This window comes from Thamnophis elegans, chromosome 9 (assembly GCF_009769535.1).
Source record: "Thamnophis elegans isolate rThaEle1 chromosome 9, rThaEle1.pri, whole genome shotgun sequence".
In the NCBI taxonomy this organism is placed as follows: Eukaryota; Metazoa; Chordata; class Lepidosauria; order Squamata; family Colubridae; genus Thamnophis; species Thamnophis elegans.
The window spans coordinates 43486802-43511711 of record NC_045549.1 but is presented as its reverse complement, the minus strand read 5'-3'; the positions used below and the strand labels follow the sequence as shown (position 1 = coordinate 43511711).

Here is a 24910-nt window from a genome sequence, read left to right as displayed (position 1 = left end):
GGGGCAAAAAGAGGACAGCGAAAGTTGGGATGCTGGAGTTACCAGGAGAAAACAAAAGGCGAAGCCACTTGAGATGGAACAAATCTTGCCTGAACGAAAACCCCGAGAAAGAGACCAAACGGAAGACTTTGAACAAAGGTACTCTATGCAAAAATTCAGGGAGGGTGAAGAGGCCGAGGGAGGATGGGAGCAAACTAACCCAGAAACCGCTTCTCCCCCCCCCAGCCAGGGCAGTTGCCAGAGCTGGGGGGCCCCCCAGAAGACGCAGAATGGCAAAAGTCCCTCCCTTAACTGTAAAATATGACAGGAATCCGAAAAAACTGGGCCTCTTCATTATGCAAGTTTATAACTTTATGGAAATTTATGGACCCGATTTAGAATCGGATGACATAAAAGTACGAATGGTGTTGCTTGCTTTGGAGGAAGAAGCAGCCGAATGGTGCTTGAGTCTACACCAAAGCAATTCCTCCCTCCTGAGGGATTTTGATGCTTTTATAACTGCGTTTAAGAGAAGATTTGATGACCCCCTAACTGAGAAACGGGGAAAGTTGAAATTTATGACCCTCAGGAAGGGAGATAGACCGGTGACTCAGTATATTCAGGAGTTTCAACAACTCTCTTATACGAGAGGTTGGTCTCAGGAGGCGCTTTTGGACCAATTTGCATTAGGATTAAATGAGGACATTTATCAACAATGTGTTAATCAACACCTTCCCAAGCGCGTTACAGCTTGGTATGAAAATGCAGCAGACATTGAGCTTGATTTGATTAGACTTCAACATGCGAGGGATGAGAGAGAGAGAGAGAGAGCAGGAAAATCCCCCTCCAACTCAAAAGCCCCCTTTCCGAGTCAGGGGTGAAGGAAAGGGAAGCTCCACAGGCAAAGTCAAGCCGTTCACATGTTTCCGTTGTGGGAGGGGGGGCCACCGCGCTCCAGAGTGCCATGCTAAACTTCCCACAACCACCCCACTCCCTGCCAAGAGGGAAGGGAAGACAAGCAAGGCCCCAGACAAGAGGAAGAAAGAAGCTGCCTTCGCTGCTGATACCACCACCCCCCCGCAGTTCAGGCAGAACGTGGAGGAAGAAGCTGACGCCACCGCCAGCTCCTCTGATGACTCCGATGATGACGCCTCACCTCGCTGGGTGAGTTCAAACAAAGGCCCCATGCTGATCCCAATAGAATTAAGGATACCGCCCGATGGGGTGTCAGAGCAGCTTCCCGCCCTCCTTGACTCGGGTTGTTCACGATGTATGATTAACCCTGCAATGGTGGAAAAACTGGGCCTCAAATTAAGGACTTTGAAAACCCATATTGTCTTTTGCCAAATAGATGGGTCCATAGCAGGGGGTGGCCCAGCCCACTTCTATACTGAACCTCTAGAGATGAAAATGGGCACCCACGTAGAATTCATCTCTTTTATTGTGGCTCCTGGAATGGGCAGACCCCTCATTTTAGGCCTCCCCTGGCTTCGAAAATGGAACCCTCGCATAAATTGGAGGGAGGGATGGCTGCGCATTCGCACAAGCACACCTCCAGACGGGGAGGGCGTTTCCCCAGAGCCTGCTGGCTGCAGCCCCGCTTTGGCCGCCAGGGGTCAGGAGAGAATTGAAGGAGAGGAAAAGATTCCAAAAGTGTATTGGGACCTGAGGGGAGTTTTTAGTGAAAAATCTTCAGATAAACTTCCGCCCCACAGACCTACTGATTGCTGCATCGATATTTTGCCCGGTGTCAAGCTTCCAAAGCCCCAAATATATTCCATGTCCCCTAGAGAGATGGAGGAAATGAGAAAATTCATTGATAAAAACTTGGAAAGGGGTTTCATCGAGCCAGCACGACCCAAAGTAGCTGCACCCGTATTATTCAGAGAGAAGAAGGATGGCTCCCTGAGATTATGTGTTAATTTCAAGAACCTGAACGGTATCTCTGCCCAAAACCTCTACCCATTGCCGCTAATGAAGGACATGTTAGCCCAATTGGGGAAGGGCCGCATTTTCACTAAACTGGACCTCAGAGAAGCGTACTATAGAGTCCGCATAAAGGAGGGGGATGAGTGGAAGACTGCTTTCAACTGCCCCCTTGGTTGCTTCCAGTTCCGGGTGATGCCCTTTGGCCTGCAGGGGGCACCTGCAGTTTTCATGCAATTAATTAATGAGATCTTGCATGACCACCTTTACAAAGGCGTTATCGTATATTTGGACGATATCCTTATTTACACTCAGACTTATGACGAACACGTCACGTTGGTCCGCACTGTCTTGAAAAAGATCAGGGCCGCTGAACTGTATGCCAAATTGTCCAAGTGTGAATTTCACCAGGCGAAGATTGACTACCTAGGGTATCGTATCTCCCCCGCTGGCATTGAGATGGACCCTGGCAAGGTGAAGGCGGTCACTGAGTGGGAGGCACCCTGTACACGCAGGCAATTGCAAAAGTTTTTGGGTTTTGCCAATTTCTATCATCAGTTCATTCCTTCTTTTGCCAAAATTGCGCTTCCTATCACTAACTTGTTGAAGTCCAAAGGTGGGCCTAAACCTAAGCCTAGCAAGCCACTGGATTGGACCATGGAGTGTCAAACTGCTTTCGAGAAGTTGAAGCTCCTCTTTGCAGCGGAACCGGTTCTGAAGCATCGGACATGGACAAGCCTTTCGTCGTCCAAGCTGATGCCAGCGACGTGGCTGTTGGGGCCGTCTTGCTTCAAGCCAACGACCAAGGTAATTTGCAACCTTGCGCTTACACCTCCCGCAAGCTCACAGACACTGAAAGACGTTGGGCAATCTGGGAGAAATAGGCATTTGCAGTACGCTGGGCCTTGGCCACGTGGCGCCACTTTCTAGAGGGCGCTAAACACCCCTTTGAGGTGTGGACTGACCACAAAAATTTAGAGTCTTTGAGGACTCCACACCGCCTCTCCCCTAAGCAGATGCGCTGGGCTCAGCATTTCAACCACTTCAATTTTACACTTAAGTACATCCCGGGAGGGAAGAATTTCATGGCTGATGCTTTGTCCAGACTCCCTCAATACAACTGCTCTAAACCGAGTATTGTTCAGCTTGTCGTTCCCGCATCCAGCCTTGCAGCTCCGGTGGTCACTCGACAGCAGGCGCGCTCGAAAGTGGAGGTGCCTCAGGATTTCCTTTCTGACCTCAAACGGGCCCTTCCCCAGGATGACTGGTTCCAGTAGCATCAGGGTGAGTGCACAATGAGGGACGATTTACCGTGGATCGGAGCTAAGCTTTACGTCCCAGCCTCTCTTCGTCTCGTCGTTCTCCAACGAGCTCATGATTCTAAGTTGGCGGATCACTTTGGGTTTGTAAAGACATTGCATCTGGTGAAGAGGCAGTTTTGGTGGCCCTCTTTGAAAAAGGACATTGAACTTTATGTTGCCAGTTGTCCGGTCTGTGCAGCCGCTAAACGGCCACCTGGAAAGCCGCAAGGCCTACTTCAATCCGTAGCCCGCCCTGTCGCCCCTTGGAAGGAAATTTCTATGGACTTCATTGTTGAACTTCCCGAGAGCCTGGGGCACACCGTCATTTGGGTGGTTACTGACTTATTTTCAAAACAAGTTCATTTTATTCCCTGCCACAAGATTCCTTCTGCAAAGGCACTGGCTAAACTCTTCATTTCTCACATTTACCATTTGCATGGGGTGCCTGATCGCATCATTTCCGATAGAGGTGTCCAGTTCACTTCTGTTTTTTGGAAGGAATTTCTTAAACGCATTGGCTCCGCCCAGGGACTAAGTTCCGCCCACCACCCTCAGACTAATGGGGCTTGCGAGAGGACTAATTCTGTTCTGGAACAATATTTACGTTGTTTCATCAATTATCAGCAAGATGATTGGGTGGACTTGCTGCCGCATGCTGAAGTGGCCTATAATAATTCTGTCCATAGCAGCACTGGTTTCACTCCTTTTCGTGTTGTTTTTGGTCAGGATTTTGTTCCTATTCCTGAACTTCCCCGTGAGCAGCCACAAGTTTCTTCCGTCGCTGATTGGAGCGAACGTTTGAGCCATGTTTGGCCTTTGGCTCTTAGTACTTTGGATGCTGCGCATTGTGCTCATAAGAAACAGGCTGATAAGAAGCGTGCACAGCCTTACCAGTACAGGGAGGGTGACCTAGTTTATTTGTCCACGAAATTCCTCCAAACTACACAAAAGTCAAAGAAATTGGGGCCTAAGTACGTGGGCCCGTTTCCCATCATCAAGATCATCAATCCTGTTTCAGTTCGTTTGCAGCTGCCCAAGCATCTCAACTGTGTTTATCCTGTATTCCACGTTAACCTCATTAAGCCTGTTCATGTTTCTACTTTACGTCCACCTGTGGACCCTCCGCCTGCCCCCCTGTTGGTTGATGGTGAACGACATTTTGAAGTTCGTGAGATATTGGACTCTCGACGGCGGCGAAATCGGATACAGTACCTAGTGGCTTGGAAGCATTTTCCTCCATCTCATACCGAATGGGTGGACGAGTCCCATGTCCGTGCCCCCCAACTGCTTCAACAGTTTTTTTCTGCTTATCCTGCCAAGCCTTGACTTTTTCTCCCCCCCCTCTTTTTCTCTTTTGTTTTTTGTTGTTTGTCTGTTTGTTTGTGTTTTCTCATTTTCCAGGCCTGACTACCTTTTTCAGGGGGACGGCCGGATGTCAGCTTCTGCTTTGCTGTTGCTTTGGCTGCCATGAAACGGGGAGGGAGGGCATGGTATTTGGGAGGGGTTACTCATTGTGCTGGAGGAAGGTTCTGGAGTTCAGCTGCTGGTCGGACTACGCATGCGTGGGAGATTCCCACCAGGACTAACGGCACCGACATTCCATCTTCGTGATGCCTTTTGAAGTTATCTCACACCTGACACTTGAGAGAATTATGATTGGACTGTAACTGTGATGCCAAGGAGTGGGGAATGGGCTATTGTATATATCAATCGCTTTTGCGCCTAAATAATCAGATTTCGCTTCGCTATGCCTTTAATCATTTATAATTAGTAAAAGTACACTTGATTTCTACACATGGAGTCTCGTGGTCTTCTTTCCTAATTATCTAATTGAGAGGTGCTGACAGCACCTAATAACGGCAGCAAGACTGTTGGTGACGCAATACTGGAAGAAGGAAGACTTGCCTACAACTCAAGAATGGACATTGAAAGTTACAAATTTAGCCAAGATGGCTAAAATATCAGCATATCTTAAAGATCATTTAAATGAGAGATATAAACAAGACTGGAAAAAATGGATTGACTATATACAAAACAAATATGGGACTAATAAATTCCAGATAGCCTATGCTTAAGATCAGGAATGATTTAAACTGTTCAAAGTTAGCGTAGCAAGAAGAAGCTAAGATCAATGTAGAGATGTTATTAATTCTTTTTTTTAATTTCTTTTTTCTCAATATATTTTAGACTGTGTTTGTTAAAAATCTATACCATGTACGGGCTCTGGGAAGTCAGGGGGGAGGGAGGTGGGGTGTTGGGGGGGAGGGAGGGATATATACTAGGTTAGATACGATATGTTAGATTTCAATGTAATGCGACTTCACATGTATACTGTTTTTCTTTAATTTCTCTGTAAAAATAGGATAAGTACATTGACATATAGTGGAAATACACCAAGGGGGGGAGGAGTGGGATAGAAGAAAGATGGGTAGAGAGGGCGGGAGAGAGGATGGGAGGGAGGGTGAGAAGGAAGGGAGGGAGTGGATCGGGAGAGAGGAGTGGTAGAGGGGGAGGGGAAGTAGGGTAGAGGGGGATGATGGAGGGAAGATAGAAAGTTGGAGCGGGGGTGGAAGAAAGAGGTGTATGGAGGGTGAAAGAGGTATATTGGGTTTCAATTTTTTGGGGTATTGTTGACAAGAGGAATTGCTGCGATTATTGTTTAATGTTGTATGGCTCCGGCTATGCACAGTATATATGTGAGTGTATGAAAATGAAAAAATGGAAAATAAAACCTTTTTCAAGTAAAGAAAGAAAAAGAACCTTGGCTGAATGCATGTAAATGCTCACCGCTCCTCAACCAGTTGCTAAGTTCTCTCTGGAGATTCTGGTGGGTGGAGGCAGCGCTCGCCTCTCGAGCTTCGGCGAAGGGGATTTTTTCTGCGGGATGGAATATGGGCGGCAGGAACTTTCCCCACCAAAGTAGAAGGTGAGGCTTTCAAACTAGTCTGATCCTGCTTGAAAAGGCTGCTGTGGTGGAGCAAAGGGTGCCCTGGCTGAGGATTCCCTCCTTCAGTCGGTCTCTGGAATTTCCTCCCTTTTTTTTTCTACAGAACGGAAAGGTTTTTTGACTGGGCAGCTCGATGTGATTAAGGCCGTTCTGCTCCTCCTTTGCGCTTCTTGCCCACAGGCATGCGCTGCCCTCCTCCCTCTGATAGCCGCCTGGTTAAAAAGGAGGAGGAACCCATCCAGGAAGATGAGGAATGTGAGGGGGATCCCTGCCCCCGTGGATGGGCTCTGAACCAGCGGAGCCTCCTCTTCCTCCTTTTTAACCAGGCGATCTTTTTAATCAGGTGATCTTCGGTTGCTACATAAGCCCATGGGCATGCGTTGCCCTCTTCTCTCTGATAGCCTCCTGGTTAAAAAGGAGAGGCTCTGCTGGTCTGGAGCCCATCAGCAGGGGGAGGGATCCCCTCACATTCCTGGTCTTCCCGGATGGGCTCCAGACCAGCCGAGCCGCCTCCTCCTTTTTAACCAGGCGGCTATCAGAGAGAAGAGGGCAGTGTGTGCCCGTGGGCTTGTGCAGCAGCTGAATCCTCACCTCCTGTTCTTCAGCTGTGCACAAGCCCAAGGGCACACGCTGCCCGGTTAGTGAATCCGGCGGGGCTTCAGAGAAAGAAGGCATGCAAGAAAGTCCCCCCCCCATCCCCGCTGTCTGAACATTTGAATGAAGGAGGCTGCAGACTCCTTTGTCCTCGGCTATGCAATTTCCTTTCATTCTCTGCTGCCCGAACGAGTGAATATGCTCAATTTCATGAACGGGTACTAGCGTAGCGGTTAGAACAGGCTGAAACCCACCCCTACACTGCAGCCAAACTGACCTGAAACAAGGAGTGATTGCTTCCTCCACCCGCTTCTTCAAATGGCAGGCTTCGGTGGCGATTAAGGCTCCTATCTTTAAATGCGGATCTTTCCTTGACACTTTATGAGGTTGGGCCTGGACTTGCTTTCTGAGCACGGGGTGACGGGCGGTAGCTTGCGGGGAAGCCCAGTTAAGTCCTTTGCTAGCAGGCAGGTTCTAGGATGCCTGCCGCCACCAAAGGACCTTCCCGAAGTTGCTTTTCTGAGCAACGGGGAGACAGAAGAGACAAAATACTGTCCGGCCAGGACGGGTATACAGGGCTAGGGGCGAGGCAGGCTTACTTCCAGGTCCGGTGACCAACCGGTTCGCGAGAACCGGTGTGGACCGGCAGCAACCCACCCCTGCACTGATGTCTTTATATGATTCTTGAGCCAACTATCTAGCAATTTCATGGTTATGCCATCCAGTCTTTTTATTTTGAACATAGTACTTTTGCTGCTGTTTTCAGCCTCTGTCAACTGCAGCTCATTCTGAGCTTTCCTGAAACCATATTTGTTGTTCTATATTAACTGTACATGGTAATAGTCTGTAGAGATTGTCAGTCATCCATATCATGGTTCTCCCAAAGATGCTTTTTCAGGAGGCAACTCAACTTTTTTTTTCTTTTGAAGATGTTTTGCTTCTCATCCAAGATGCCATCCTTTTTGGATGAGAAGTGAAACATCTTCAGAAGAAAAAAAACAGTTGCCTCTTGAAAAAGCACCTTTGTATATGGTAATTTGCCCATCTTTTCAAGTTACATATGTTCTTTTTAAAATAAATATTTTTTAAAAGATCTTCATTTTAGTTTTCCAGCCATATTTGTTTTTCCTGTTGTTTTCCATCTTTTCTTTCATTCAGTTTGTTTACATTTGTGGTTTTAGCATCTCTTTCTCTTCTTCCTCCTTTTTTGTCTTTATTCATCTTAAACTTTGTTTTAAAATCTTTTTAGCATTACATAACACATTTCTTTTAAAATTCCTTCTACTTTTACTTCCTCAATGAAGTCTTTGCTATTGATTATTATCAAATCAAGTGATTCCCCTGTTACTTTCTTTTTCCTGACAAGGAAAAATTTGTCAGTAACATAAGGCAAGAATTTCCTGGCATCATCATGCTTGACCGTTTGTCCTCCAATAAATATTGAAGCAATTCAAATCTCCAAAAATAAATGTCCACTACTAACTATGTTGTTTAAAACAAAAATATACATGGTGAAATCACAATACATGTATTTGCATCAGGTGGGAATATGAACTTGCCACAAGAATTGAAGAATGAGTATAATACAAATTGTAGCGTTTACACATAACAATGGGGAAAGGAACATATATGCCAGATTCATACAATATACTGCTTTGGTTTTGATTTACTGCATTGCATTGAGTTTTGTAAAACATGAGTTATTGCTTAGTTCATAGTTCAAAACCAGCCAATCCCTTGAACATACCATGGCTTAACATGTGGGGTGTGAATCCAGGCACTGGAAAATGTATGCCAGAAAGAACCAGGCATATGTCAAAAACTCAGGCTATCATTTGATAATTGTAAACATCCTACACAGCGGGTCTGTGGGTAATTCTCAGTGGGATGCTTCATGGTAGTATCTGATGAAGAACTGGGGAGGAAGACAACTTTTTCCCTCTTCCCCTCCTACACTTTGTTTGGGTTATGAGAACACAGAATATGTTGCAACTATAGCTTAACAAGTCTGGTACCACTTACAAAAGTAAACTCTCTGTCTTAAATCATTGCAGGGAGATTAACAAGTCCTTTGACCTGGCTGTTTTGATTTAGCTGTCACAGGCAAATGCTCTTAGATTTAAATATAGCCCTTTTTTTGCCTCACAGCCGAGTGCTTTTCATTTGTGTTCCTCTGACATTACCACGAAGGTGGGCTGAGCACAGCAAATCTGACGAAAAAGTGGGCTGATCCCTTGGACTGGGAGCGCTTCCTTGCTCTCAGTCAATGATTGTGTTAACCAAGTGCAGAACACAGGCAGTACCAACAGCAGTGATTCTCTCTCTCCTTACTAACACCATCTAGAAGGCAAAGTCCAGCTGCAAATCTCCAGCTGCAGGATTTTTTAAAGATACTTTTTTTAAATGAACATTGACTGATTCTCCCAGAAAGATAATGGGTGTACAGGATTATATTTGCATCACTATGACTGGAGGGGCACCTTGGGGTTTCAGGCTTCAGGGTGGCAAGGAAGAAAAGCAGCCTTTGAAGATTGCCAAGGTAAGAAAATAAAACTATCTCCCTTCCTGTTTTAATCTGTATGTATTTGTACATATGTGTAGAGAAAGAGAAGGAAATAAAAGCTATGGTTAGTATAATTTGATAGTTAGAATACTTGGAGTACTTACATAATTTCCTCAAATGTATTATCATATGCCCTTTTTAAGAAAATTATCTTTTTAAAATATTCCTACCTTGATACCTTGGAAAGTACAAAGAGATTCTGTGTGTGTGTGTGTGTGCGCGTGTGTGTGTGTATGTGTGTGTGTGTGGTGAAATGACGATTAATTTTAACTTCTGTTGAACTTGTTGAATGGCATTGAAAGGACACACTGCAGTAAGCACTAGGTTTTGAATGAGCAGAATCTCATTTGATGAGAGATTGGTGATACTTTTTCTTCCAGTTTTGGCAAAGAAGTAAACTTATAGCTGCAAGGGAAAAATTGCACCTAACCTTTCACTTAGTTTGGACAACTCAGTCAAGAGGCTATTGTCTCATTTTATGCAAACTAACAGTGTTAAAATATTATTGATGACAAATTGATATGTATTTTATAGGTGAAAGCAAAATAACAAGGATATGAGAATTCTAATTAATTGCTTTAAAATCCTCCAATAGCATAACCCAAATCAATAGTATTTTACAAAAAAACATTGACAATAAGTAATTAATGAAACCAGTGTACTAATATCAAAAGAATGGAACAACAACAGATTTAATGAAGATCTTAGCTTTCTAAAATATAACCTTTGCAAAACATTTGAGGTGTGACTAACATTGAATATGTCAAGTCTAAGTCATAATCCAGAATCATTCTACTTTTTAAAAAATCATAATTTTGAATTTAGGAATCAGCAGCCCTACATTGTGCACAACCAAGTAAATCTCAGCATATTAGCTCTGCATACTCAAGCAAAAGATGCATATATGTCCTGTGCATATATAAAGATCCAGATACTTTCATTCAGTGAAATTTATTTTTATTATACAGCTTGCTTTTATTAAGAAACAAATAAGGAATAAGGAGATGTTTTCATTGTCTTAATGATTCATGAACATGATATATTATAGTAGTTTCAGGACAAAGTTTACTGTAATATTTTATTGAACCGTTTTATATCAGTTCACTTTCAGTATTGAAAATAAAGTTTATAGCAACTACCTTTTAAAATCAAGGACCAGTTGTCTTTCATGTTCTTCCTTTATTTTGAAAGTGCCAATTCTTTTGGTACTTTGACAATGAGTGGTTAATGAAATCAATGTACTAATATCCAAAGAATGTTATCATTAAGTATTTCATATTCTGAAAGTAAATTTTCTTTTGGAAAACCAATAAAAAAGAGCTTTCTATTTTGAATGTAATTGTAGTTGGAACACAGCTGTGATAATGGAATTCTGCCACCTAGTGACACAGGAAAAATGCACTATAGAAATTAACAGAATGAGCACAATTGTAGGACGAATGCAACACTGATATCATGCATTAGAAGTATTAAAAGACATTGCTGGCTGAAATGCAGTGGATAAAAAGAAAAAGAAAAAGCAATGGCTATTTCAACATGGATTTGTATAAAGAAGTCTGAACGATACATTCTTATTAGTTGGAATTCATTATATGCAAAGATTAGGGATGGTTGGTTAGTAGATAGCTGTAGTTGATATCACTGAAAATATAAAAAACTGTCCTGCTGACTCAAATCAAATCTTTATAGTCCAGCATGAGATAAAGGCATCACCTATCATTGATGCCCCCCCACTCGCTCTTTTGTTGCATGTGATTTTCAGTGATATAGTGCCTCTGCATACGATGGCTCCTTTTAAGACTCACATCAGCTTCCTTTGCTAGCCCTCTCATTTTCATTGATTGTTTAGTTATATTTCACCTTTCCTTCAAGAGCTCCTATATATTTATCATATCTTTCAGCTTTATCTATAGAAGAGCACATGTGGTGTTCAAGTTAAGAAAGAGTGACTGGCAGTGAAATTTTGTGACAGAAGCTAGCACTTGAAGTTGAGGTTCCTAACAGAACTTTCCACTGGTTTCATGAACATCGTGTAACAGCAATCATGATAATTTCTGATAAAGTATCAGTAGGATTGGCAGAAGGAGAACTGAGAACCCTAGATCCACAGGAGGCTGATGGATAGGAAAGGATTAATTTATTCAAATGTGTAGAACAAATAATTAGTTAAAGGACTGCATATACAAGTAGAAAGTCGGAACAAAAATATGTACAGCAACTTCAAGCAAATAGCCAGTCACTGAACAGAATTTGTTATAACTCATATATTTGCATTTCTTCCCAAAGTATTAATGATGATTCTTTAAAATGAATAAATGCTTATGTAGTGATCTGATAATATTCAAGTTCCTGGTCATGAGTCTACTGAATAAACACTGCTGAAATAAATGTTTTAATGCTTATCTATGGTGGCTGTTTGAAGTGAAAATGGAGACATAAAGTTGGGGATGAAGTGAATCCTAATCCATGCAAATGTAGGCGATTATTATTATTTGTCAGTCTGTAAGATATCTCAAGATTCTGTGATTTTTGGAAGAATGGTTGTAAAAACAGAAAGCAAAAAGCACTCTAAAATAGCCACTTTTGATAAATATAGAATGCAGTCTAATGCCTGTTCCAGTAATTTTCTTTCTGCTTAATGTGAAACATTACTTACTGTAATATATTTACTTTTACATGGATGAGAAAAAACTGCCATAAGATATTTTCATTTTTTTATTTAAAGATAGAAAGCTTTGAAACAAACCCTTATAAAACTTTTCATGACAGTCATGGGACTGCATCTGCTTAGAATCTTTCCCAGCACACTGTTGGCCTGTGTGAGAAGGAAAGTTGCCAAATCTCCAGCATGTTCTCTTATCTAAATTTCCCAAGAGAACTGGTGATTCAGCAGATCTCCTAAGCATCCTGCTTGGACATCTATGGTCTCTGAAAAAAATCTGGGGTTTCAGGCATGACTGGTATTGAAAGCTTATTGAACTACTTCTATCTACTTTGCTCTGCAATTTAAAACTTAGATTTATGTGACTATTCTCCATTGATTTTGGGAATGTGACCCCCAAAGCTTGTTTTTGTCTTTGATCTGTATAAGACCTTTCCTGTGAATGTATATTTAAGAGCCTGCCAGAATCCAATGGGATTCTGACTAATCTGCTTAGATACTTTCACCTGGTTTTCCAGTTCTGCTATCAGATCCTGTTGAAGAAGAAGTGTAGTTGAGATTATATTTCCAGGTCTAAGTTTCTATTGGCTGGATTCATACACTTTGGGAGGTTACGTTTTCTTTTAGACATAATTAAGGTTATAATCCCAACTGAATTTATGCATTAAACTAAGCGATACACTATCATTTTATGCTTGCCTTCACATAATCAAACAAACTACATAGCATTTGTCACAGTATGTAAATCCAGTTATTTATTATAACTGTAAGTAGAAACTCCCCATATATATATATAATCTTTATGTATAAAGATACTACATATAGGAGTAAGGATCCAAATTCTTGATCCTGGATATGAAAAATATGGTATTGCAATATTGGAGTACCAGTTGAAAAACTCTTCTGCTGTCTTTAGACTAAACATTGCTGAATAGACATTGTTGCAGTGGACAACCTAATTAGCTGCTACAAGATGATCACACAGACTGACTACGCACACACTATATATATATGTATGTATATATACACATACATACATACATACACACACACACATATGCGTAAAATACATATGCATCTTGGCTGCAATCTCATAACATCTGCAACACTTCTTGAACACCATCAGCAATGACAAAAATCACCATGAGTCAATTGCAAAAGGCAGCATTACTTGCAACAGCTTACACTCTCGACTATACCTTTAACACTATCAGACAACATATGCTTATCCAAGGTTGTTAGATGGATAAAAATGCCAGATCCAATCAAAACATCTGGTTGCCTGTGCAATCAAAAATTACTTCACTTAATATGGATAACTCAGTCATGAGGCCATATTATGCAAACTAACAGTTTTAAAATACAGTTATTTTTGAATGTCTACTGAAGTAAGCTAAAGGACTGGAAGAGGGAATATGGGAGTGTATGAGTTAAATGTCTTGTGTTTTAGTTTAACATTTCCTGTCTGAATATTTTTGCCAAGTATTTTCTGTTTGTTACACTTTTGTGAAACAAAAATTATACAATAGGAATAAGGCAGATCTAAACACATGGTGTGAACTTCTGAACTTGTTTTCTTAATGATATCGTGACATATAAACCACAACAAAAAGAAATTATCAATAAAACATTTCAAGAAAGATCCTGCAAAGTATTTAGATATGAAGGGAAAAAACACTTTGATCCAGACTTAGAATAATCAACTGAACTTCAATTTACATGACTAAGTCCATTAATTTTAATAAACGTACTCTAAGGATATTAAGTTGCATCCAATCCATTGCTTAGACATTTTAATTTTGGCACAGATTTTGATGATTTTCATCACTTTTTCTTTCAGTTACCAAAAGAACTTTGTTTTCATCATTTTAGCAAATCAATATTTAAAATTATTAAGACCATAAGTGGCTGTCTTAAAGATAAGCAGGATTTTAACATGCAGCATATTTTATTATAGACTTGAAAAGAATCATCCAACAAAAAAATGTGAAGGACTTTCCTTCATGGTTATTCTGAAGTCTACTGATCACATGTAACATGTCCTGATATTTTGGATGATACAGTTCATATGGGAAATGTTTATGTGGTCAACCCAAGAAAAGGATTAGAATCTCTCATGCTTCCTCAGCATTATGGGATAAGTTTATTTTATAGAGAGATTTATATATCACTGTCAGTCATCGTTTAGGTTTGGGCACTGATCCAGATGTTGGACTAGATTAACTATATGGCATACCAAAGAAATAATATATTTGTATTCAACTAGAGAAGAAAGTGATGAAACTATGGTCTGCTTAACATTTAAAAACATAGCACTATTAGCATTTAAAAACATAGCACTATTACAACCTTTTCATATTCACAAGACAATCCTAGAATCATTTTCAACAGCAAATGTGACTACAGATTTGAAATTTAAAGATTCCGATTCTTTTCCATAGGAAAACCCATTATTCACATAGCAGACCTGCACTGAAGTTCCATTTTAATAAATGGGCTCACTGCATATTTATGTTCTATTAAGTGATACTTGGCTGATGCCACTATTATGTTTCCTATAAAATTGAATTCTAGATACTCATTATGCTTTCAAAATCTTTGTTTGTTGGCCAAACAAATGTATATGGCTGCCTTGCTACCAAGGGAACTTTGAGTAGCAAACAGAAAAAATAAATAAAAAGACCAAGTCAAAGCACCATAAAAATTTCATACCCATAGCTCAAATAACTTCTTGGCTAGAGAGCTCAGGCAAAAAGCCAGGTCTTCACTGTGTTCATGAAGGCAATAAGATTGGGATCATTTGTAGCTCTTGGGGGGGGGGGGGCGTGCTCCATGAGGTAGGTGCTATGAAAGAGAAGTAACACATTTGAGGCCCCATCAGATGTCACTATTTCACTAAGGAAACTCAGACTGTGCCCATGTTGCCAGACCTAGTAGGATGTGCAGAAATCACCAGGACTTAATGGTTCTGCAAATAACATTGCTCTACACCGATGTTGGCGATCCTTTTTGGCACCAAGTGCTGAAACAGGCATGCATGCCTGCGTACATATGCCAGAAACCGGAAGAGCAGGTAAGATGATCTTCCAGTTTCCGTTGCACGCATGCATACTGGCCACCTGGTCTTTCAGTTCCTGGCATGCACATGCATGCACTAAGACCAGCTGGCCAGTGCGCATATGCATGCCAGAAACTGGAAGAGCATGTGCACACTGGGAAGATGGTCTTCTGGTTTTTGGTGTGCGCATGTGCACTGGGTGGCTGCTCTTCCAGTTTCCAGCGCTCCTACGTGCATGAAGACATACCAGAAACTGGAAGAGCAATGGGTGATGGATCGCATGCCCAGAGAGATGGCTCTGCGTGCCACTTACGGCACAAGTACCATAGGTTCGCTATCATGGCTCCACATCATGTAGGGCTTTGCAAGTGATGACCAGTATCTTGATTTGCACCAAGAAGCCTACTGTAAGCCAGTCCAATTCATATAGCAATGATGTTATAATGGGTATATTGTAAAGTACCCATCACTGCATTCTGGACCAGCTGAAACTTCAAGGGGAGCTCCAAGTAAAGTTCATTGCAGTTATCCAATTGTCACTAATGTGTGAGCGAGAGCAATGAGTCCTAATCTAGGAACGGGTGCAACCAATGTTTGTGCGAAGGCTTTCTTGGCTGAAGCTGCAAGCCTAACCCTAAAACTTACAGCCCCTTAGTCTTGTCAGCAGATTCTTTCCCATCCAGATCATCTAGTTTCTAGACACTGAATAAGCACCTCAACACCACCATTTGGGCCACCCAAGACAGAGATGTAAAACTGAGTATTCTCATTATGTTGATGATAATTAGACCTGTGCCGATATATGACCTCAGCCAGGGGTTTCATATAAACATGGATGTTAATAGGAGTAGGAAGAGAGCAACTCCTATGACATCTTGTAAAATGGAGATTACTACAGCACCAATAATATTTTTAAACATATAGAACATGTCAGTTGGAGAATATCCATTTTCTATTGTAGTTATCTATTATTATATAGAGAAAGAGAGATTAATTTTTTAATCTCTTATATTTTGACAGAAATATATAAATCATTGCTTAAACATATATCTGAAACATTGTTAAAGATGAGCAATGTGTAGAAATGTTCTACATTTGTTTTACAACGTTCGCTGAAAGTCAATACTCTTTTGAAGATACTTTCTCAAGCATTTGGGCAATTCAGTCCAAAACGTAAAGACAGTTTTAGTCACTGTCTTTGCCAAATAATACAGAACAATAACAATTGGAACAGGAATGTAAGTAGTTTTGCCTACTCTCCAAGAGAATTATTGTCAAAAATAGCACTGTGGATTTTATTCGTATTCTCCTTCTCCCTCCCTTCCCCACTCTCTCCATGTGACATAATGCACCAACCAAGTTCAATGTTGAACCTCATTTCAGTATGTAGTTTGTTAAATGGTTGTTTCAAACATCTTTATGCATAAACTTGGCATGGTTTAACCATCTGTATGTACAAGAATGTAAAATGAGAGTAATTTCCTAGATCAAGGGTATCCAATTCTGACAACTTTAAGACTTGTGGACTTGAACCCCCAGCCTATTCTGGAAATTGAAGTCCACAAGTTTTCAAGTTACCAAGGCTGGACACCCCTGACCTAAATAATAGACAAAGGGAACATAGTATGAGAAACATGAATACATAGAAGTATGACATGAAATATGGCTTAGAGAGGTTTTCATGTGCTAATAATTTTAGAGAAATAAATTCTGAGAAGAGTCAGGCCCAATAAACGGAACCATTTCTTTACAACTGACTGTGGAATTTGCTGGCATTCGGTGTGGGTGAGAGCTTTTGTTCATAATGAGGGACAGGAAACATGAAATGGTTGGAATATCAGTGGCTACTAACATTAATAACAGTTTGGTACTTTCCAGTATCATAGGTGGAATAATAGAAGCAAATTAGAAAAGAACTATGCTCTCCCACCTGTGTTTATGAACTTTCTGAACGTATCTTCTTCATCATCATATGAACATAGTAGAATATAAAGACCATTTGCCTGAACCACCATAACTCTTCCTCTCTTCTAATGGAGGCAGGTCAGAAAGATTTTAGTGTAGAGCTACTTTATTAGAGTGTCTTTTTCTAAATAATTCACTGTAATGGGCCACCCCTAAAATAAGAACCATTTTGAACAGATAACTTTCTCTCCGTGATAGTGCTCATCCCATCTTCTCACAATTCTAAATGTCCCCATTTATTCTATAAGACAGTTATAGAATATATTACTTCAGGAAGAAAAACTATCTCCTTGGTGAAGAGTCAGGACATATAATAAAAAAGTATGTAGTGTAAATCTTATTCATATGGAAATATCTTATAATTTGTGAAACAAATAGAGAACTAGTTTGGTATAGTGATTAAGGCATCAGATCAGAAACGGGAGACTGTGAATCCTAGTCCTACCTTAGGCACAAAGCCAGCTGGACCTACTCTTAGCCCTAGGAAGAATGACAAACTACTTCTGAAAAACACTTTTGACACATTTTTGAATTAATTTTTTGCAAACATTTTATATGTATTATAAGACCAGTGTAACATATTACTGATATAAGACATAAATCTTATTGAATGTATCAATTGGATCGTAATTTATAGTCCTTAACCATTACTATGTGGTTACATAACCAACTTTTATGTCAATTTGTCAAGACAGCCTCTAGGCTCCACACTTAAAATAATTGCATCTATGCTGTGATATTTTAGGAAATATGTAGGATAACCCATATCTATGTTTCATTACTGTCATAGTATCCCAGTGAAATCGATATTGACCTTGTCCTTTTTTTATACTATTGTGTTTTTCATGTTGTTCCAAAGTTTTCTTTATTTGATCTATTCTGTGTACATTTTGGCATGAGGGAGATCTCCACTCCCTCTGTGTTTGCATAGCACATCACTGTATTCATTCAAGGCAGGTATACAATGAATTATACCTTGTGTGACTCCAGAATAAATGAGAATTTGCCAGGATGGGGAAAATTTTCCCCCCAAAAATAAATAAGTTAAATTTTACCTTTACCTTTATCTGGCCCCACTTTTAATGTAGTTCCTGAACTTCTGGGTAAAACATGGTGATTTCTGGAGCTATCAGAAATTATTCACCCTTGATGTAAGCAGCAATGTCAGTGTTAATGTTTGCAGACCAGCATTTGTGTTAGGAATCACTCGTGAAATGAAACTGTGGGTGTATTTTTCATGAATTGTTTTTTATTGACTTCCAAGACTGGAGGACAGGGTTCATTTACATAGAAAATCACATAGAAATGCAAAATTAATAACGTGATAGTGGAAAAATACTAGCGACTAAGTAATATTTAATGTAGTTCTCTGTGTAGCCGATTACATCAAAAACATTTGGAAGATTGGTACAAATATTCATTTTAGACAAATATTATATGAGAATAAATGCATTAAGCAAGCTATAATTATCCTATATTTCATGTATAAACTAAGGTAACAAAAATCAGGTTCATGATTTATTTTCCACAATAGAAATATTCTGAAATGTTAACGAAGTGCTTAATGGAGTTCTATTATAGCTTCAATTTGATCAGATCACAGTATCTACTTGCATATTAGGAGTCACTTTGGATAGTGAGATGGGCACATATAAATTTAATAAATAAATAAAATAAACTATTGATGGTTAAGCTTTGAAAGTGAATTCTTATTAAATTATCTCTTTAAAGATAATAAAACACAATTGCATCACGTTACTTGCATTTCAGAATAAAATACTCAAATCAATTATCTGTATCAGACTAATATAGATGTTTTTCAGTTTTGACTGTTCAAATGCTCAGTGTTTAATTCATTTTCAACAGTAGGCAAAGAAAGTGACTAGAATACCCTCAGGATAGCTTATGTGGTTTTCAGCATATTGAGAGAACAGATTTGGCTAAAAATCAATCTGAAATTCAGGCTTCAATTTCTCTACAATGGAAAAATATAATGTCTTTCCTTTCTTGTGATAATGGTTAAAACCACACTGAATGAAGAAATTAATAGCATTATTGAATGTAAATTGATGGAATTTTTACTAGAAAGCATACACCTGTTATTAAGTACTAGATTTCACCTTTAGCCTTAAAAATACATGAATAAACACAATACTGAAATATTCATGCATACATGAATATGGGCATATATGATTGTAGAAGAGAAAAGTGGCACAATAATTTAATAATCATATAATTAATTTATTACTTTTAAATAATAAAATAAATAAAATATTTTGTTTGCTCTTTCATCAGCTGTTTTTGTCAGCTTTTGCTTTGTCTATCTGCTTTAGAAAAAGTTCTAGTGATCACACTGAACAAAAACATACTGGGGATACCATTTGAGGAAACTAAAAATACATTTCTGTAAACTTTAAATTAGACCAAGATATTTGGATTTCAGGATTGTTACTTAGCCAGGCTGGATGAAAGAAAGATGGGAGACCGGAGCACAACTGAAATTGTGACAGGATTTGGCTAAGAAAATATAAGCAGCTTTAGGTAAATCTTTGTCACATTAGAAAAACAACATGATGTTTTATGAAGCATCTGTACTTGTGGAATAGTAACTGGGCATATAGCCTATAAACTAGACAACAAGGCAAACACATTCTATGCTACATAAAAAGTTAATTATGAGATAAACTCACAATTGTCCTTATAACTTTGAAGTGAGACCTAAATAAAAATGGGACAGATAGAATTTAAATACTTGACCATTCTTAAACTTTAACCATTTTAAGTCACAATTAAATAGTTTACACATGTGTAAAACAGGTTATTATAAGCAGCCTTTTAGGCATATTCATTACAATGTTTTGTTTATTTGCTGTACATACACCATGTTGGTGTAAGTAACATACTGCAAAGTGCAGAAAAGGAATAGGCATTAACAAGCCAAATAAATTAAGAACACGAGGCAATAAAAAGAACGTGAAATATAGCTAACTACAATTTATACCAACACTATTCATATTATGTCTCCACATCTCTCTATCTTTATAAACCATCCTTATCTCCACTATGTGGAAACATTTCATACACCAGTTCATATATTGCCCTTTTTTTTTTTAAAGGTTTGGTGTCTTTCAGAATTTTGGAGTCAGGCAGTACCTAAATTTAATGAGATGAAGAAATAAATAAGTCAGCACCATCCAGATTTTAAAAATCTGCAGTTCTTCTGTAGTTTCTTTTGGATTTTTATTTTACTCTGAGCTCATTTTTTCCCAAGCAACCAATTTGGCAATACCAAATGATAGTTTGTCCCACATTCAGAATATTTCATCACTTTCTGTCTTTCATAGATTAACATTCCCTATTTATATTAAGGTCAGAACTGTTCTTGCCAGGAAAAAATCTTTCTATGTGGTTGCTAAAGGTTATGACTAACTTGCTGGTACATAAACCATCAAAGAACATAGCATAGCATAGCACAGCCTTTATTGTCACTTTTTTCTGTGAATATACTGGCACACATTAAAAATGAAATGCTGATGCTTTCTCCCAAAAGAAAATGAATTATACGCATACCCATTCATATACACATATATACAAAGATTGATAATATATGGTACAAAGCTATTACAGAATCTAGTTGTTTTGTTTCAGATACCACAAAGTCTCCTTCCAGAAGGCAACAATGAAAACCAGTCACATAGAGGATTTGTAGCTTCCCTGCCAATACTGCGGACCTTGGTCAAGGCTTAGGGTTTATATGCCATGCAGTGGTGGGATTCAAAATTTTTTACTACAGGTTCTGTGGGCGTGGCTTGGTGGGAGTGGCGTGGCTTGGTGGGAGTGGATTGGTGGGAGTAGCAGGGGAAGGATACTTAAAATCTCCATTCCTACCCCACTCCAGGGGAAGGTTACTGCAAAGTCTCCATTCCCTCCCGATCAACTGGGACGCGGGAGGCAGAGAATAGATGGCGGCAGGGCTAATCAGAGGTGGTATTTACCTGTTCTCTGAACTACTCAAAATTTCCCCTATCAGTTCCCCAGAACTGGTCAGAACCTGCTGAATACCACCTCTGATGCCATGTCCTGAATAGAAGGAAGTGAGCATCCAATAATCTTTTCTGCTGTCTTTTCTGCACAGCCTTCCTTTCCAAAACAGAAATATTTCCAAACCAAACAGTAATACAAAATGAAAGGATGCTTTCAATCCTCCCTCTATAGAAAGTGGTAAGGACAGGGGAATAATAATACTAATTAATTAATTAATTAGATGTTTTTGCCATATTTCTGAGTATATTCCAAGCCCAATCAAGACCATTTTTTTCCAGAATGATGTTCCTATGCTTTTTTAAAGATAGGATCTCTAATCAACAAACTATTTTGAAAGCCAACATATTGTGGCTGACTGACATATATATAGGATGCCAATTTTGCTAATTTAGCAATTTATTTTAAATTAGAACTCATTGGGAATTCCAAAAGATTAACATTAACTATTGGGAGGAAAATGTTGGGGTGGGTGGGTGTATTCCTAATTTCAGTGTAAAGATCAGAGAAACTCTAGTGAAAAATCAAAAGGAATGGTTTCCTTGTGTGCTAATTCTCACCTGTAAATATATCCCCCTGCATTAATTTTGCTTTGCTTTGTTTAAATTTTCTGAAACAGATGTGTAGAATCAGAAGTAATACCAGTCATGTAAATGGGCTTCTGCCAACCTGGCAGCTCGAAAGCACATAAAAATGAAAATAGAAAAATAGGAACCACCTTTGGTGGGAAGATAACAGCATTCCGTGCACCATCAGCATTCAGTCATGCCGGCCACATGACCATGGAGACATCTTCGAACAGCTTTGGCTCTTTGGCTTTGAAACAAAGATGAGCACCGCCACTAGAGTTAGGAACGACTAGCACATATGTGCGAGGGGAACCTTCACCTTTACCTAAATGGGAGAAGAAACAAGAATGAATTTGTCAATGTAGAGGAAAGGCTACTCCTAATGAATATTCCTTCTCAATATTTATGTTACTTTTGCATTGAATTTGGGAACGTGTATGTCTTAATTTCTTTTCTAGGGAGAAAAGGGTATATTATTTTGAAATCTATTAAATGCAACATAGAATATAAATTAAGGGAATTCATTATCCCACTCTAGTCTACCTTTGTCAAACAACCCCAATTGCAATAGTGTACCCAATATTGGCCACTCCGGTATATAAATGTAAGATTCAGCTCAGAATTATAAAACAGGAAATAGCATACATTTTAACTTCACCATCATTTATAGTGGCAATTACTTTTGACCTTTGTTTAGAGACTTTCCAACCCTTTACAATTGTTCTATGGAAAATAACGTAAACTATGTGGGGTTTTTTTTTTTGTAGTTTTTATAGTTAACTGTTATAGAAAGGGCTTTTTCTTTTTCTTTTTCTTTTTTTTTTTACTTTTATTAAACATTTATAGGCCGCCCTTTTCCCTGAGGGGACTCAGGGCGGCTTACAATAATAGGGGAGGGGAGTGCAGGACAAAACACAAAAAGAAAATGTGAGTAAAAATAATTAGCGGTAAAACACAACATTCATCCAACATTCGGGAGGGGCGAGAGTAAAGTCTTATCCCCAGGCCTGACGGGATAGCCAGATCTTGAGGGCTGTGCGGAAGGCCTGGACGGTGGTGAGGGTGCGGATCTCCACGGGGAGATTGTTCCATAGCGTCGGAGCTGCAACTGAGAAGGCTCTCCTCCGCGTAGTCGCCAGTCGGCACTGACTGGCGGATGGAATTCGGAGGAGGCCTACTCTATGCGATCTGATGGGACGGAGGGAGGTAATTGGCAGAAGGCGGTCTCTCAAATAGCCAGATCCACTACCATGGAGCGCTTTATGAATGGTAAGTAGGACCTTGAAGTGCACCCGGAGATCAACAGGTAGCCAGCGCAGCTCACGGAGGATCGGTGTTATGTGGGCGAACCGTGATGCGCCCACAATCACTCGCGCGGCTGCGTTCTGGACTAGCTGAAGTCGCCGGATGCTCTTCAAGGGCAGCCCCATGTAGAGCACATTGCAGTATTCCAGCCTAGAGATCACAAGGGCTCGAGTGACTGTTGTGAGGGCCTCCCGGTTCAGGTAGGGCCGCAACTGGCGCACCAGGCGAACCTGGGCAAATGCCCCCCTGGTCACAACTGACAAGTGATGGTCGAAACTCAGCTGTGGGTCCAGGAGGACTCCCAAGTTGCGGACCCTGTCTGAGGGGTATAAATTTTGACCCCCCAGCCTGAGTGATGGAACGTCGGCCAAATTGTTGGGAGGAAAACACAACAGCCACTCGGTCTTGTCCGGGTTGAGTACCAGTTTGTTAGCTCTCATCCAGTCTTTAACAGCCTCAAGACCCCGGTTCATCACGTCCACCGCTTCATTGAGTTGGCACGGGGTGGACAGATACAACTGTGTATCGTCCGCATATTGATGGTATTTTATCCCGTGCCTCCGAATGATCTCGCCCAGCGGTTTCATGTATATGTTAAATAGTAGGGGGGATAAGACCGAACCCTGCGGCACCCCATAAGTTAGGGGCCTCGGGGTCGATCTCTGCCCTCCCACCAACACCGACTGCGACCTGTCCGAGAGGTAGGAGGAGAACCACTGCAGAACAGTGCCGCCCACCCCCACCTCCCGCAGTCGTCGCAGAAGGATACCATGGTCGATGGTATCGAAAGCCGCTGAGAGGTCAAGGAGAACCAGGATGGACGCGTGGCCTCCATCTCTGGCTCTCCAGAGATCATCGGTCAATGCGACCAAAGCGGTTTCTGTGCTGTAACCGGGCCTGAAGCCGGACTGGAAGGGGTCAAGATAGTTAGCTTCCTCCAAGGTACGCTGAAGCTGGAAGGCCACCACCTTCTCAACAACCTTCCCCACGAAGGGGAGGTTGGAGACTGGGCGGTAGTTATTAAGAACGGCTGGATCCAAGGACGATTTCTTCAGGAGGGGTCTCACCACCGCCGCCTTGAGCGTGGTGGGGAAGTGCCCCTCCCGAAGAGAGGCGGTAACAACCGCCTGGATCCAGCCTCGTGTCACCTCACTGCTGTTGGCAACTAGCCAGGAGGGACACGGGTCCAGTATACAGGTGGAGGCACTCACAGCTCGCATAGCCTTGTCCACATCCCCGGAGGCAACATCCTGAAACTCAACCCAGAGATGGTCTGCCAAGTCATTCCCTTGTGTCTCGGCTGGATCTGCGGGAGTGGAGTCCAGGTCCGACCGAAACCGAGCAACTTTGTCCGCCAAGAACTGAACATACTCCTCAGCCTTACCCTGTAAGGGGTCCCCCGTCTCCCTCCTATTTAGGAGGGAGCGGGTTATCCTAAACAGGGCGGCTGGGCGGGACTCGGCGGACGCTACCAAGGTGGCAATGTGTGTTCTTTTAGCTGTTCTTAATGCCCGGATGTATTCCTTGGTGCATGCTGTCAAAAGTGCCCGGTTCGAGTCGGACCTATCGGATCTCCACAGGTGCTCTAGGCGTCTCCTCCAGCGCTTTATCTCCCGGAGCTCCTCGGTGAACCAAGGAGGCCTCCGGGAGCCGCTGACCTGGAGGGGCCGTAGTGGCGCAATCCGGTCCAGAGACTCTGATGCTGCCGAGTGCCAGGCAGCAGCAAGAGTCTCCGCCGAACTGTGGGTGAGAGTATCAGGAATAACCCCAAGCTCTGTCTGGAACCTTACAGGGTCCATAAGTCGCCTGGGGCGGAACCACCTGGTCGGTTCCTCCTCCCTACGGTGGGGGTTTGGCCTCCGGAAGTCTAGCCTCAGTAGGCAGTGGTCTGACCACGACAGGGGTATGATCTCATTACCCCTCAGACCAAGATCATAACTCCACTGCTCCGAGAGGAATACGAGGTCGAGTGTGTGACCCGCTGAGTGGGTTGGGCCTCG

The 24910-nt window shown here is 41.2% G+C and overlaps 1 protein-coding gene across 1 annotated transcript in view; it reads left to right on the top strand.

Moving 5' to 3' along the window:
* Positions 1–9079: 9079 nt before the first annotated feature.
* Positions 9080–24910, top strand: part of SYNPO2 (synaptopodin 2) — a 110363-nt gene continuing 94532 nt past the window's right edge. The window contains 1 exon segment of the mRNA XM_032223542.1: positions 9080–9286. Within this exon segment, the coding sequence (XP_032079433.1) occupies positions 9182–9286 (105 nt within the window). The 5' untranslated portion in view covers positions 9080–9181.